Below are 14,477 nucleotides of genomic sequence, written 5' to 3' on the forward strand. Positions count from 1 at the left end.
TCATACTGAAAGTTTTTCCTCTAAGATCAGGAACAAGACAAAGATGCCCACTCTTGCCACTTTTATTCAAAAGAGTACTGGAAGGAGTTCCTGTCGTGGCTCAGCAGTTAACTAACCCGACTAGCATCCACGAGGATGTGGGTTTGATCCCTGGTCTTGCTCAGTGGGTTAAGGATCCGGCATTGCCGTGAGCTGTGGTGGAGGTTGGTGGTTACATCTCCAGTTAGACCCCTCGCCTGGGAACCTCCATATGCTGAGGGTGCAGCCATAAAAATTAAAAAAAAAAAAAAAGAACAACAAAAAAAATAGTACTGAAAGTCCTAGCCAGAGCTATTAGGCAAGATAAATGAAATAAAAGGCAAGAAGAAAAATCAGAAAAGAGTAAAACTATCGCCATTTGCAGATGACATGATATCATACATAGAAAACCCTAAAAACTCCACCAAAAACCTCTTAGAACTAAAAAAACAAATTCATTAAAATCGCAGGATACAAAATCAAAGTACAAAAATCAGTTTCACTTCTATATACTAACAATGAACTATCAGGAAGAGAAATTAAGAAAACAATTTCATTTACAATACTCAGGAATAAATTTAATCAAGGAGATAAAAGAACTATTTACTGAAAACTGTAAGACATTGATGGAAGAAATCAAAGACAATACAAATACATGGAAAGATAAAAATGAACGAACAAACAAAAAGCAAGTTAAACTATATCAAGCTAAAAATCTTCTGAACAGCAAAGAAAAATGTCCACAAAATGAAAAGGCAGCCTACAGAATGGGAGAAAATATTTGCAAATCACATATCTGATAAGGGGTTAATATCCAAAATATATGAAGAACTCATACAACTCAACAGCAAAAAACTCAGATGATACAATTTAAAATGGGAAGAGGAATTGAATAGAAATTTTTCCAAAGAAAACTTGCAAATGGGCAACAGGTACATGAAATTGTACTCAACATCACTAAGCATTGGGGAAATGCAAATTAAAACCACAATTAGACAGCACTTCACAAATGTTAGAATGGCTGTCACCTAAAAGATACAGGATAGAAAATATTGGCCAGGGTGTGGGGAAAAGGACACTATTGTGCACTGTTGGTGGGAATGCAAATTGGTGCAGACACTGGAAAATGGTGTGGAGAGTCCTCAAAAAAATTAAAACTGGACTACCATATGATCCAGCAATTCCCCTCCCTGGGTATATGTCAAAGGAAATGAAATTACTATCTTTTTTGGGTCTTTTTAGGGCTGCACCCACAGCATACGGAAGTTCCCAGGCTAGGGGTCGAATCAGAGCTACAGCTGCCACCCTACGCCACAGCCACAGCAACTCTAGATCTGAGCCTCGTCTGTGCCCTCCACCACAGCTCACTGCAACATCGGACCCTTAACCCACTGAATGAGGGCAGGGATTGAACCCACGTCCTCATGGATAATAATCAGGTTCGTTACCACTGAGCCATGATGGGAACTCCTGAAATCACTATCTGGAAAAGATGTTCGTGCTTTTATGCTCATTGAAGTATTATTTATAATAGTCAAGACAGAGAAACAACTTAAGTATTCATCAGCAGTTAAATAGGTTAAAAAAAAAAGTGATATACTTGTGTGAATATTACTCAGCCATAAAAAAGGAGGAAATCTTGCCATTTGCAGCATAAATGGACCTTGAGGATGTTACACTAAAGGAAATAAGCCAGACAGAGAAAGACAAACTCTGAAGGATCTCACTTACATGTGGAATCTAAAAATCCAAACTGTGTGGTGATGGAAGTTAACTGAACTTATAGTGGTAACCATTTTGCAGTACATACATCTATCAAATTATTATGCTGTACACTTTAAATGAATACAACATTGTACGTCAATCACATCTGAGTTTTAAAAATAATAAGGGAACCTGCGGAGGTGGGGGTATGGTGGGGTAGCTACGTGGAACTTGATGCTCAATTATTCTGCAAATCTAAAATGTCACTAAAAAGGAGTTCCTGGGGTGGCTCAGTGGTAATGAACCCAACTAATATCCATGAGGACCTGGGTTCCATCCCTGGTTTCTCTCAGTGGGTTAAGGATCTGGTGTTGCTGTGGCTGTGGCATAGGCCTGCAGCTGCCGCTCTGATTGGACCCCTAGCCTGGGAACTTCCATATGCTGCAGGTGTGGCCTTAAAAAGACAAAATAAAATAAAACTGCACTAAAACATCTATTATTTTTTAAATTGTTGACCAACTCAAGACAATACTGATGAGAAACTGGTAGGAGAATGTTTTTCCTGGGAGCTGAGGGGATTCTAGCTGCCTCTCTGTGTGCAGATTCAGTGGAGGCTTTACACGGCAGTCAGGCTTCTTAGCAGAGTTCTGAAGTCGGATTCTTGGTAGCTCTAGTTCTTGAAAATTCTAGTTTACAAAACCAGCTTTGAGAAACCCTTAATATCTTGTAGTAGGTAGGACTTCCCATAGACTTTGGTTGTTAGTAAAAATGGAACTGGATGGCCGTGTGGCTTTCTGATAACGATCAGAGAGGGGGCTTGGCATTTTGGACCAAAGCTGTGACCCACGAGGGCCATTTCTCCTGGACCATGTGTCACAAACCATATGTGGTTATTGCTGCTTTAGATGAGCAAGAACCGGGAGGCGGGTGTTCTGCTCATTGCTGCAGAATTCTAAATATAGAACGAAGGATCTCCCTTCCACCAACAGCTCAGCTGGTTCAGAATTGGAATTCTGTCAAACCCAAGCCTCGGGGCAATGGCCCTGTCCAGGACTCCCATGTCCTCTGATCTGCTTCGGTGGCCTCAGCTCTCTGGAACAGCGGGTGTTAAGGAGAAGTGCCAGTTTTCAGTAACTCTGCCTACCCTCTCTGTGCCCGCCCGCAGACTGTCGTTCCATCCACATTGGGCTTTCCGTCCCTAGTCATCCTCATAGGAATAGAGACCAGAAGGGACATCTTTCAGGCCTGCAAAAGGTCCGCTGGGGCCTGCGGCCAGACATGCCTCAGCAGGGACAGACCGGTGCCGGCAGCAGTGTGGATCATGTCAGCAGGACACGTGAGTTCTTGAGGGGAGCCTTCTGGGGAGCCAATCGCTGGGAGGGTCCGGACAGGGCAGGTCGGGGGGATCCTCTGGAGAAGGTGAGGGCTGCCCCATGGGGTGCAGGTGGCTCTCCCTGTTCAGGGACGCCTTCAGTCCGGCTGTGCCCCTGTCCCTCTGTGGTGACTCTGAGACCTCCCATCTGATCTATTCTGCGTTGATTTCATGGTTTCATTCTCAGAATTATTTTCTCATTTTCAAATGCCTAGGGGCCACACCGCCCTTGCCGCAAGAGCCAATAACAAACCTGACTGTTTGGCGGGAGCTGCTATGCTCAGTAAACTGATTTCCGTATTGAATTTCCTCCGCCCCTTCTCTCCATCTGAACTTGAAGGAAGGGTCTGGAATTGTCTGGCTATCCAACACTGCAGCTTGCAGGGGCCAGAGAGGCTTTGTCCTAGGTCAGTGGGACCCCTGAGGCCTTCCTCTGCTGCTGTGGAGATCAGTTCTGGGCTGGTTGAAATCAGTCTTTTGGGAGTTCCCGTCATGGCTCAAGGGAAATGAATCTGACCAGTATCGATGAGGATGTGTGTTTGATCCCTGGCCTCGCTCAGTGGGTTAAGGATCCAGTGTGGCTGTGAGCTGTGGGGTAGGTTGCAGATGAGGCTTGAATTCCGAGTTACTGTGGCTGTGCTGTAGGTCAGCAGCTGAAGCTCTGATTGGACCCCTAGCCTGGGAACCTCCATATGCCGTGAGTGCAGCCCTAAAAAGTCTAAATAAATAAATAAATTGGTCTTTTGTTCCTTCCTGTGGAAAGAAAAGTATCCATCTTAAGAGGAATGAAAAGACTGAAATCCTTAGAGCACAACTGTGACATTTAATTTTTTAATTTTTTTTGGCCACGCCTGCCGCATATGAAAATTCCCCAGACCAGGGATTGAGACATTTTACTCTTTTGAGCCTTCACTGTTTCTAGGGATGTGATTTCACCCACAGCATATGCCAAAGCTGAGTGATAAATGTATCTAATTGGTTTCTGCTATATATTTCCACTGTCTTGAGCAAGGCAAAATAAGTTATTTTTTACCATCTAAACCTTCCAAAAAATGTCAGAGGCAGTAACAGTTTCTTAATACCCCTCTAGGAGACTAGACACACATGTTCCCAAAGGCCACCTGAGTCACCCTCAACCCTGCACTGCTCTCAACACCTGCTGTCATTGGCAACAAGTGCTGTCATTGCCACAGGCATCTACCAAAGCCTGTGGCTTTTCCAGAGTGAAGGTGCCCATGTGGGGTCTGGTTAATGGGGAGTCCTTTGGAGGTGTCCACTGTAAGAGATGAGCTCTGATTTAAAATACATATGTGTTGGAGTTCCCATCATGGTGCAGCGGAAACGAATCTGAGTAGGAACCATGAGGTTGCAGGTTCGATCCCTGGCCTTGCTCAGTGGGTTAAGGATTTGGCGTTGCCATGAGCTGTGGTATAGGTTGAAGGTGCTGCTCAGATCCTGCGTTGCTATGGCTGTGGCGTAGGCCGGCAGCTGTAGCTCTGATTTGACCCCTAGCCTGGGAACCTCCATATGCCGCGAGTGCGGCCCTAAAAAACAAATAAAATAAAATAAAATACACATGTGCACACATACACACAAACACGCATGCACATGTGTGCACAGACAGGTTCAAGGGTAGGCATGTCAGAGACCCAAGGAGAGCAGGTCTGGTAGGAAGGCCTGCTCCTCATGCTGGAGCCGGATGTCTCCTATACACTCTCTGGGGCATCCCCCACCTCCCCTGCATTCAGGGATGAAGTCACTCTTTGAATGCTGAGTCTGTTGGGTCCCTCCTGAGCCAGGAGAGGACAGGCAGTTAGAGCTAGCGCTTTCTGCTCAAAGGGTTTCAAGGAGGTCTAATAAGTGATATTTATTGATGCAGCATGGTGCAGCACACAAGTGGTCATGTATGGCAGATTTTACATTGTCTTGGTGGTTTCTGGTTCAATGAAGGGGATGGTTGTGGGTTGTTTTTTGTTTTTTTTTTTGTCTTTTTGCCTTTTCTGGGGCTGCTCCCATGGCACATGGAGGTTCCCAGGCTAGGGGTCGAATCGGAGCTGTAGCCGCTGGCCTACACCAGAGCCACAGCAACACGGGACCCAAGCCACATCTGCGACCCACACCATAGCTCATGGCAATGCCGGATCCTTAACCCACTGAGCAAGACCAGGGATCGAACCCGCAACCTCATCGTTCCTGGTTGTATTTGTTAACCACTGAGACATGACAGGAACTCCTGGGACAGTAGTTTTAACTAGAAGCCAAAGGGGAGGGAATGTAGAATCCTTGGCACATTTCTACATTCAGCTCACTCCCTTCACAACCTGGTTCCCGGGTGTATCAAAAGGCCTGGCTATGGAACAGGGGAGAGAGGATGGGAGAGCCTAGGAGATGGGAAATTTCTGGCCATGTCTTTCAACATAGCGTAGGTAAGAACTACTTTTTTTTTTTCGGTCTTTTTAGGGCTGCACTTTCGGCATATGGAGGTTCCCAGGCTAGTGGTCCAATCTGAGCTGTAGCTGCCGGCCTACACCACAGCCACAGCAACGCAGGATCAGAGGCACATCTTTAACCTATACCACGCAGCTCATGGCAACACCAGATCCTTAACCCACTGAGTAAGGCCAGGGATCAAACCCGAGGCCTCATGGATACTAGTCAGGTTCGTTAACCACTGAGCCATGCCGGAAACTCCAAGTAAGAACCATTTTAAAAGGGAAAACAAATTATTGTGGACCCATGAAGATGCATTTGTACCTTTGTAGAGCCCCAGAGGACTATAAAACCCCAGTCTGAGAAATATCTTCATTAAGGTTTTATTCCATAAAAATATCTGTGAATTTTGAATCATAACAATAAAAGTTTTACCATTAAAGCTAATGAATGAAATATTTTAAAGATTATCATCAAAACAGAAACATGAAATTAAAAAATTCAAATAGAGGAGTTCCCATTGTGGCTCAGGGGGTTAAGAACTCAACATAGTGTCGGTGAGGCTGTAGGTTCAATCCCTGGCTTCATTCAGTGGGTTAAAGATTCGGCATGGTTGCAAGCTGCAGTGTAGGTCATAGATGCGGCTAGGATCTGCCGTTGCTGTGGCTGTGGTGGAGCTCTGATTCAACCCCTAGCCTGGGAACTTCCATATGCCACAGCTCGGCCCTAAAAATAAAAACAAACAAATGGGAGTTCCCGTCGTGGCGCAGTGGTTAACGAATCCGACTAGGAACCATGAGGTTGTGGGTTCGGTCCCTGCCCTTGCTCAGTGGGTTAATGATCTGGCGTTGCCGTGAGCTGTGGTGTAGGTTGCAGATGCGGCTCGGATCCCGCGTTGCTGTGGCTCTGGCGTAGGCCGGTGGCTACAGCTCCGATTCAACCCCTAGCCTGGGAACCTCCATATGCCGCAGGAGCGGCCCAAAGACATAGCAAAAAGACAAAAAACAAAAAAAAAAAACAAAACAAACAAAACAAAACAAAACAAAAAACAAATGAAAAACAAAAAAAATCAAATAAAACCCACTTACTCCCAACATGTGGATTTAAGGGAGCCACAAAACCTACTAGCAAGGTCCACAGCCACAGCGAATTTTCTGAAACCCATGGGGATTGAGCTTGTTCTGGCTGTTCTCCTTGAGGTAATAGAAGTTCACTTCTTCCATGCTGAACAGGGCATTGTGTGTATGTGTGATGCAAAAATAGACCCTGCCCCACTGCATCACTGGGCCGGTGACAACAACCCAGAGAGGGGAAAACAAAACAGTGCCCAAATCATTTGGTGGCGTCATTGAGATGATTGCCTGAATCTGCCATTTCTCTGCTGGAGGGCAACTGACCACATGTGTTTTTCCCCTCTGAGGGTCCTGTCCATTCTGTGAATCCATCCAGACAGCCCAGGTGGGTGATCCAGCTGGTCTGGGCACAAAGTCCCAGTGGGAGCTCCCTCTACAGAAGAGGGGGCTCATGCAGAACGGGACGGGGCAGGGGGCTGGGCCAGGCAGGGTGGCCTGAGAGTAAGGCAGCCTGTGCAGATGAAGGACCAACAGGAGGGCCCTTCAGTTTCTGCCTCATGGAACAATGACAAGAATCCAGCAAGACCACAAATGCGAAGGAGAGTTGTACCGTGAAGTGGTATTTCATGGTAACTCTGTGAAGTGTACGTATAGTAATAATAAAAAGGAGATCTGATTATCCTCCTCTTCAGATTAGGGAATCAAGGTCAAAGAGATGTGGTGTGACACAGAGGTAATCAGTGAAGCTGGAGCTTGAACACAGGTCTGTAGACTTCAGAGTCTGTGTGAGCCCCTTCCACTAGGCTGCTGTCCTTTGTAAGACGTCACTGGTCAGTCGCTATATTGCACAAGGCTGAGAATGACTCCTTTCAAGCTGCCATATCGTCTCGTGATGAAAGGGGACAGGTAGGTAGAGAATAATATGCCATGGCAGTTGGTTTGTTCCTTTTCTCTCTCCTCTTCTTTTCTCACCACCCCTTCCTCTTTTGTAAATTTAGGAAGTTAATCCTTAGATGTCCATCAATTTTGACACTGGCAGAACATGTAGTGGGAATAGAACCATCAAGCTGTGGTGAGAATCAGTGAGAGTCATGCTTCCTTACTGCACTCTGCCTCTGAGAACCTCTTGTGAGGCTCCTCATTAGGAGCAAGGGGAAGAAGGGCAGCTATAGAAATACAGCTGCTCTCTGGCTTTTCCTGGCTGCTGCTAAGAACGGGAGCCAAGATCTAAGAGCATGAGATGTACAACCTACCTTGCAGCGCTGGAATCTCAGTGCCTTCGTCTGCAGAGGGAAAGGCTACAGTAGGGTGACTACCTGTTTCAGTTTGCCTGAGAAGGAGGGTTTTCCCAGGATGAGGGCTGTGGGACTGTCCCTGCTAAAAACCAGGTCAGTCTAAAGCAAACCAGGATTGTTGGTCAAAGTTCTGAGCTCCTAAACAAGATATAAACGGGTACAAAGTAGTTCACATGGGGCATGATACACAGCAGATATTTAACATAATGTTAGTTCTATTTTTTTGGTTTGTTTGTCTTTTTAGGGCCACACCCTGTGCATCTGGAGTTTCCCAGGCTAGGGGTCAAATCGGAGCTGCAGCTGCCGGCCTACGCCACAGTCACAGCAACACCAGATCCTTAACCCACTGAGCCACTGAGTGAGGCCAGGGATCAAACCTGCATCCTCATGGATGCTGGTTATGTTTGTAACCTGCTAGCCACAAATGGAACTCCAACATATTTTAGTTCAATTGATCTATGTTAACCCATTTAAAAGCAAGGAGCCCAAATCCTTTTCCTTTACAAGTGGTCATCTGATTTGGCTGTGCTCATTGGTACCAAGAAGCTTACAAGATCCTTCTGGCGGAGGGATGTGAAAAATTACTAAGATCTTTGGGAGTTCCCGTCGCGGCTCAGTGGTTAACAAATCTGACTAGGAACCATAAGGTTGTGGGTTCCATCCCTGGCCTTGCTCAGTGGGTTAAGGATCCAGCGTTGCCATGAGCTGTGGTGTAGGTCGAAGACATGGCTCGGATCTGGCATTGCTGTGGCTGTGGCATAAGCCAGCGGCTACAGCTCTGATTAGACCCCTAGCCTGGGAACCTCCATATGCCATGAATGCGGCCCTAGAAAAGACAAACAAACAAACAAACAAAAAATTACTAAGATCTTCTACTTGCCAAGTGTTGAACAACTCTGAGGTCACTAAAAGATCAAAATACCCCAAGATGAGCAGTAAGGGAGAGAAAGACTGTCTTCTAGCCAGACATTCAAGCCTCATATGGTTCCAAGGCTTTTGGGCCAAAGATAGATTTCATGGGGGTCTTTCTTTCCCCATTTCTGTTGAGGTAGGAGCAAGGTTTGGGATAGAAGACAAATTTACCTCTAAAGCATCTCTCCGCTAAGTAGCTCCTGAGACAGGCTGTGTTTCCAACATAGGAGCAAAGATAACTGGATTTATTTATTTTTCTCTGTATTTACTCTTCTCTCTCTTCTTCTCCTTGGCATCTTAAGACATAGATTTCCTGGAATTATTAATATATACAGCATTCAAACAAACAAACCAAAAAACCCTATTAGAAGAGAATTCTGAGTTAGTGACCTTAAGAATTTAAGGGGAGGAGTTCCTGTTGTGGCTCAGGGATAATGAACCTGACTAGTATTTAGGAGGATGCAGTTTCGATCCCTGGCCTCGCTCAGTGGGTTAAAGATCTGGTGTTGCTGTGAGCTGTGGTGTAGATTGCAGATGTGGCTCAGATCTCACATTGCTGTGGCTGTGGTGTAGGCCAGTAGCCCAGTAGCTGTAGCTCCGACTTGACCCCTAACCTGAGAACATCCATTTGCCACAGGTGTGGCCCTAAAAAGAAAAAAAAAGAATTTAAGGAGAAATTAGGATTGAAAGCTCAAGCTTACAAGCGAACCAATGAAAATTCTAAAAAATATAAAATCATTATAACCCAACCCATGTGTTAACTGGATTTACCTTATTCCTTGAGAGTTAGTGTTTTCACCTGGGCCTACATTTCTGCAAATTTCCAGAGGCTCCAGTCTCAGTGTCATTCTACCCCCAAATCCTACCTGCTGGGCTCACAGTCCAGGGCTCAGTCTCACCTCCTGCACCCATCCTCTGCCCTCACCTCCAGGCCAGCTCCAGCATAGGCAGAGGGGTTCTCTGGTCTCCCCTAAATTGGTCACATACCACACACATGTGAGCAGCAGCCCTCATTCAGATGCCTGGAGCAGCTTCCCCTTGCAGGCACACACACCTTCAACGGGAGATACCAGATAGCCCCTTTCTTAAAAATCTCCTGGCCAGGAGGTCCCGCTGTGGTGCAGTCGGTTTATGACCCGACTTGTCTCTTTGGAGGCACCAGTTGGATCCCCGGCCCAGTGCTGCAGCTGTGGCATAGGTCGCAGCTCCGTCTCTGATTCAGTCCCTGGCCTGGTAACTTGCATGTGCCATGTGGGTGGGTGCAGCTAGAAGAAAAAAAAAAAATCTGCTGGCCACTGGAAATTTCCTGTTGGCCGCTTTTCTTCACACTTGCACCCTCCTACCGTATTTTTGGCAATTCCCACCTCACCCCTACGCCCCCTCCCCACTCCCCTTCCATCTCTTGCTTCTCAGTTTTCAGCCTCCCCCCACCAACTTCCCCCCTCCCTCCCAGCTTGTACACTCACTCCCCTCACTTTCCAGGCACATCCTTTTCCCTCTGCTTCCACCTTGGCTCACTGCACAGCTAAAGACACACAATGTGTTAAACTAAACACAAAGACCATTTCCTCTAAGTCCAGTGCTTTAGCTGGACTGAATTTTTTTTTTTTAATTAAAATACAGTTGATTTACAATGTTTCATCAAGTTCTGTTGTACAACAATGTGGCCCAATCACACACATTTCCCCATGGTGTACAGGCATCCCATTGCTCATCCATTCCAAATACAACAGTGTTCATTCAAAACCCCCCAAATGCCCATTCATCCCATTCCCTCCCCTTTCCCCCTTGGGAACCTCGAGTCGGCTCTTCTTGGCCATGATCTGTTTTTTGTTTGTTTGTTTGTTTGTTATTTTTAGATAGGATCATCTGTTCCATATTTTAGATTGAACAAATAAGTGATATCATAGGTATTTGTCTTTTCTTTCTGGCTTTCTTCACTCAGTATGAGAGTCTCTAGATCCATCCATGTTGCTGCAAATGGCATTACTTGGTCTTTTTTATGGCTGAGTAATATTCCATAGTATATATGTACCACATCTTCTTCGTCCATTCATCTGTCAGTGGACATTTAGGTTGTTTCCATGTCTTGGCTATGGTGAATAGTGCTGCTATGAACATAGGGGGTGCATGTATCTTTTTCAGTGAAAGTTTGGTCCAGATATATGCCCAGGAGTTGGATTGCTGGATCATATGGTATTTCTATATTTAGTTTCCTGAGGTACTTCCATACTGTTTTTTTTTTTTTTTTTTTTAATCTTTTTAGAGCCATACCTGCAGCATGTGAAAGTTCCCAGGCTAGGGGTCAAATTGGAGCTACAGCTGCTGGCCTACGCCTCAGGCATAGCAACGCGGGATCTGAGCTGCATCTGTGACCTGCACTACAGCTCACGGCAATGCCAGATCCTTAACACACTGAGCAAGGCCAGGGATCAAACCGACTTCCTCATGGATACTAGTCGGGATCACTACTGCCGATCCACGACAGGAGCTCCCTGAACATTCTTTTATAACTCTTACACTTGCAGTTTTCAAGAAGGTATACCTAAGAAAATCTCATACTCCAGAAGTTTATATGAGAGACTCACGTTAAGAAGGTAATTTGATCACAAGCATCTGAAACCTACTTGAGCTGTCTTGGGCAAGAAGGGAGGGAGAGAGAAAGGGTATGAAAACTACAACAGCAAAGGAGTTTCTCACAGTCCCAGAAAGAACAGCCAACCAGGCTCAGCAGGAGGCCGCATCTCTTTCTCAGTCCCCTCTGGGACGCATGGCCCCTTCCCCCTTCTCCTGTAGGTCTGCTTTATTCCTCACTCTGTAGATTTTTCTGTCTCTCTGTGCTCTTGGCTTCCAGGTTGCAGGCTTTTTCTCTAGAAGCCATTAGGAAAGGCCCAGCTATCTCAGAAACCCAGTTCAAATGTCCAGGCTTGGAGTTCCCATCATGGCGCAGCAGAAGCAAATCTGACTAGGGACCATGAGGTTACAGGTTCAATCCCTGGCCTCGCTCAGTGGGTTAAGGATCGCGGTGTTGCCATGAGCTGTGGTGTGAGTTGCAGATACGGCTTGGATCTGGTGTTGCTGTGGCTGTGGCGCAGGCTGGAAGCTACAGTTCCAATTAGACCCCTAGCCTGGGAACATCCATATGCCATGGGTACAGCCTTAAAAAGACACACACACACACACACACACACACACACACACAAAATGTCCAGGCTTGAGTTAGGTGTCTATTTAACTATACCTGGTCCAATGAACCATGGCCAAGGGCACAGGTCAAGCATTCTCCAGGCTGCCAGAGGGTCATTTTTGTGGGGGGTGGGGGTTGCTACGTGGGCCAGGCAGACCACCCCAAAGCTACCACAATAGGAGAGATCTCCATAAACACTACCAGCCTGCAGGTTCTCTCCTCTTCCTTCCCAGAGAGCACCTTTGGGGTCAATGGACAACTTTCCAGGAAAAACAAAACAAAACAAAACTTTCCTTTCCAAGTCCCCTCTTGAAGACCACCTCACATGACTGCCAGCGTCACCTTAGGGCCCTGAGTTTCTGCCTCTCCCACTCCCCAGGACTCGGGGTCCTTGAGCTTCCTTGGTTCCCTCTGTCTCCTTGTTCGAGGCTCCGTTCTTGCCGAGGCTAATCCCAGCTGATACACTCAGGAGCGTGAAGTAGTAAGACTCATTTACCCAGCCAATATTGGCCCCTGGGCTGGGGCCAGCAGCATGATGTAAGCAAGACAAACCCCACCCTCATCAAGCTACAGCTCTCTAGTGACTCACACAGGGCCTAAGAGAGAAGCGCCTCTGAAAGTACTCAGAGCTGAGGACCCCAGGCCCAAGTCCCCATGCTGACTTCCTGCTGGTCCTAAATACCTCCTTTCCTAGGGGTTGAAGCCTTTCGGGTTCCCAGTCCATCCAGGTGATGTTGTGCTTTGCTCGGCTAATGGCTAGACAGGTGCCCACCCCTTCCCTCTGAGCCCTAGCAAGAGCACACCCCTGTGTGCATCTTTTTGTGTGCTTCTAGAAGCTTGCTCCTGCTGAGGTTGGATTTCTCTCAGCAACTGCTGGTTGAGTCCATCCCTGCAGCCGGGCCATCGCTATGTGATTCTCACTGTGAGCTATCGACCAGAGGGCCTCTTATCTGTGGCTTTTCTCATTTGTGGATTGCCTTCTGACATGCTGCCTGGGTGGGGCGCCCACAGTGCATTAGAGACACACTGAGACCCTGATGCAGGAACCCAGCACGGAGCAGGGAGGGAGCTTCCAGGGAGAGGGGGTGTAGCGTGGGAGTCACCTGGGTATTTAGATGCTGCTAAGGAGTGAGCCCTGGGAATGTTTTAAGGGGCCATTATTAGGCAGGAAGCAATAACCGACCTTTGGCAATAACCATCACAGCGATATTTACTGGGCGACTGGCATATGACAAGCCCGGTGCCAGTCACATCACTGTATTATCTCGCTTCGTGGCCACCACCATCCAGTAAGGCAGGTGTGATTATGCCCACTTTATAGATGGAGAAACTAAGGCTCGGATTGCTTAAATGCCTTGCCAAGATCCCACTGCTAATAATGACCAGAGTCAGGAGTTGAACCCAGGTCTGGGCTCTTAAAGCCCCACACAAATAAAGAGAATCCTCTTGCATCCTGGGTGTCCTCTGGGGTTTCGAGGTCACCCACAGCCGTGACCCTGTGTGGCATGAAGGCTATACCGAGTGGGACTTGGGAGAAAATGGGCCAACTTCAGCCACAGTGTGGTGCAAACTGTAGAGCGTGGGACCTCTGGGAAGCGCACCAAGGCAGGAACTCCCTGGTGATGGTGTTTGCTTGGCACCCAGCACCGAAACACACCCCCTGACCCTCTGCGTTCTCAGCTGTCAAGCAGGCACACTTGATCCTCAAGCCTCAGGTATGAAGCCGTGGTAAGGGAGCTGCTGGGGCAGTGCGGGCTGGGGTGTCAACTCCCTAGGGCCCCCTATCCTGGGCCCTGGTGGGGCCTTCAGGGCTACAAACTGGGTCTTGGTGTTCTCATCCATAAAGTAAAGGGTTTGGACTCAACCATTGCTAAGCTCCCTCCCAGATCTAAGATTTAGCGAATTCAGGGTTCAGAGCTCCTTGGAACAACAGCCACCCATGACCTCTAATCAACCTTGGCACATTCTAAGTCCCCAGTAAGCACTTGTTGAACCGAACCCAGGAGATTAGGAGTTTCTCAGCAGAGCGAAATAATTCCCCAGGGGGCGTTCACCGCACACCCTAAAGTGCCCAGTTCCCACTGGCCGTGGGCTCTCAGAAAACACCCACTGAGGGATGATATGTGACAATTTGTCTTAGAAGCAGACTAAGAGGGAAAGGAGCAGGAGTTTGGGTTTAAAGTTGGGGGAGGAGAGAAAGCAGCAACGTGGAACACGATTGACCAACGGTGGTTGCTATGAACCGTGAGGCCCCCACCCCTCCCACCCCACCCCCGCCAGCACCTGTCCTCCCACAGCACCTGCACCCTGGGCTGTGTGGCTGAGGGAACCCACCCAGCCAGGCCTCCAGGCTGCTCTCCATCTGACTCACCAGCAGCCAAGGCCCTTAAGGAGGCCCCAGGGAGTCTCTGGGCAAATCCTGCCTCTGCCTTTATAAAGGGACCTGAGGAGAGGTGCCTGGGCTCTCCTTGAGCCCCTGGGCACGG

General features: G+C 47.5%; 1 protein-coding gene across 5 annotated transcripts in view; it reads left to right on the forward strand.

The window, feature by feature from the left end:
* Positions 1–14,477, forward strand: part of SLC4A5 (solute carrier family 4 member 5) — a 116,790-nt gene that overhangs the window by 15,838 nt on the left and 86,475 nt on the right. For 2 of the 5 annotated variants that reach the window (XM_047781736.1, XM_047781737.1), the window contains exon 3: positions 2,888–3,058. In XM_047781736.1, coding sequence (XP_047637692.1) covers positions 2,888–3,058 — 171 coding nt within the window. Of the gene's footprint in view, positions 1–2,887; positions 3,059–7,374; positions 7,504–14,170; positions 14,236–14,283; position 14,477 lie in introns of those variants that run through there. The other 3 variants (XM_047781740.1, XM_047781738.1, XM_047781741.1) reach the window with 3 other exon arrangements.

This window comes from Phacochoerus africanus, chromosome 5 (genome assembly GCF_016906955.1).
Source record: "Phacochoerus africanus isolate WHEZ1 chromosome 5, ROS_Pafr_v1, whole genome shotgun sequence".
NCBI lineage: Eukaryota > Metazoa > Chordata > Mammalia > Artiodactyla > Suidae > Phacochoerus > Phacochoerus africanus.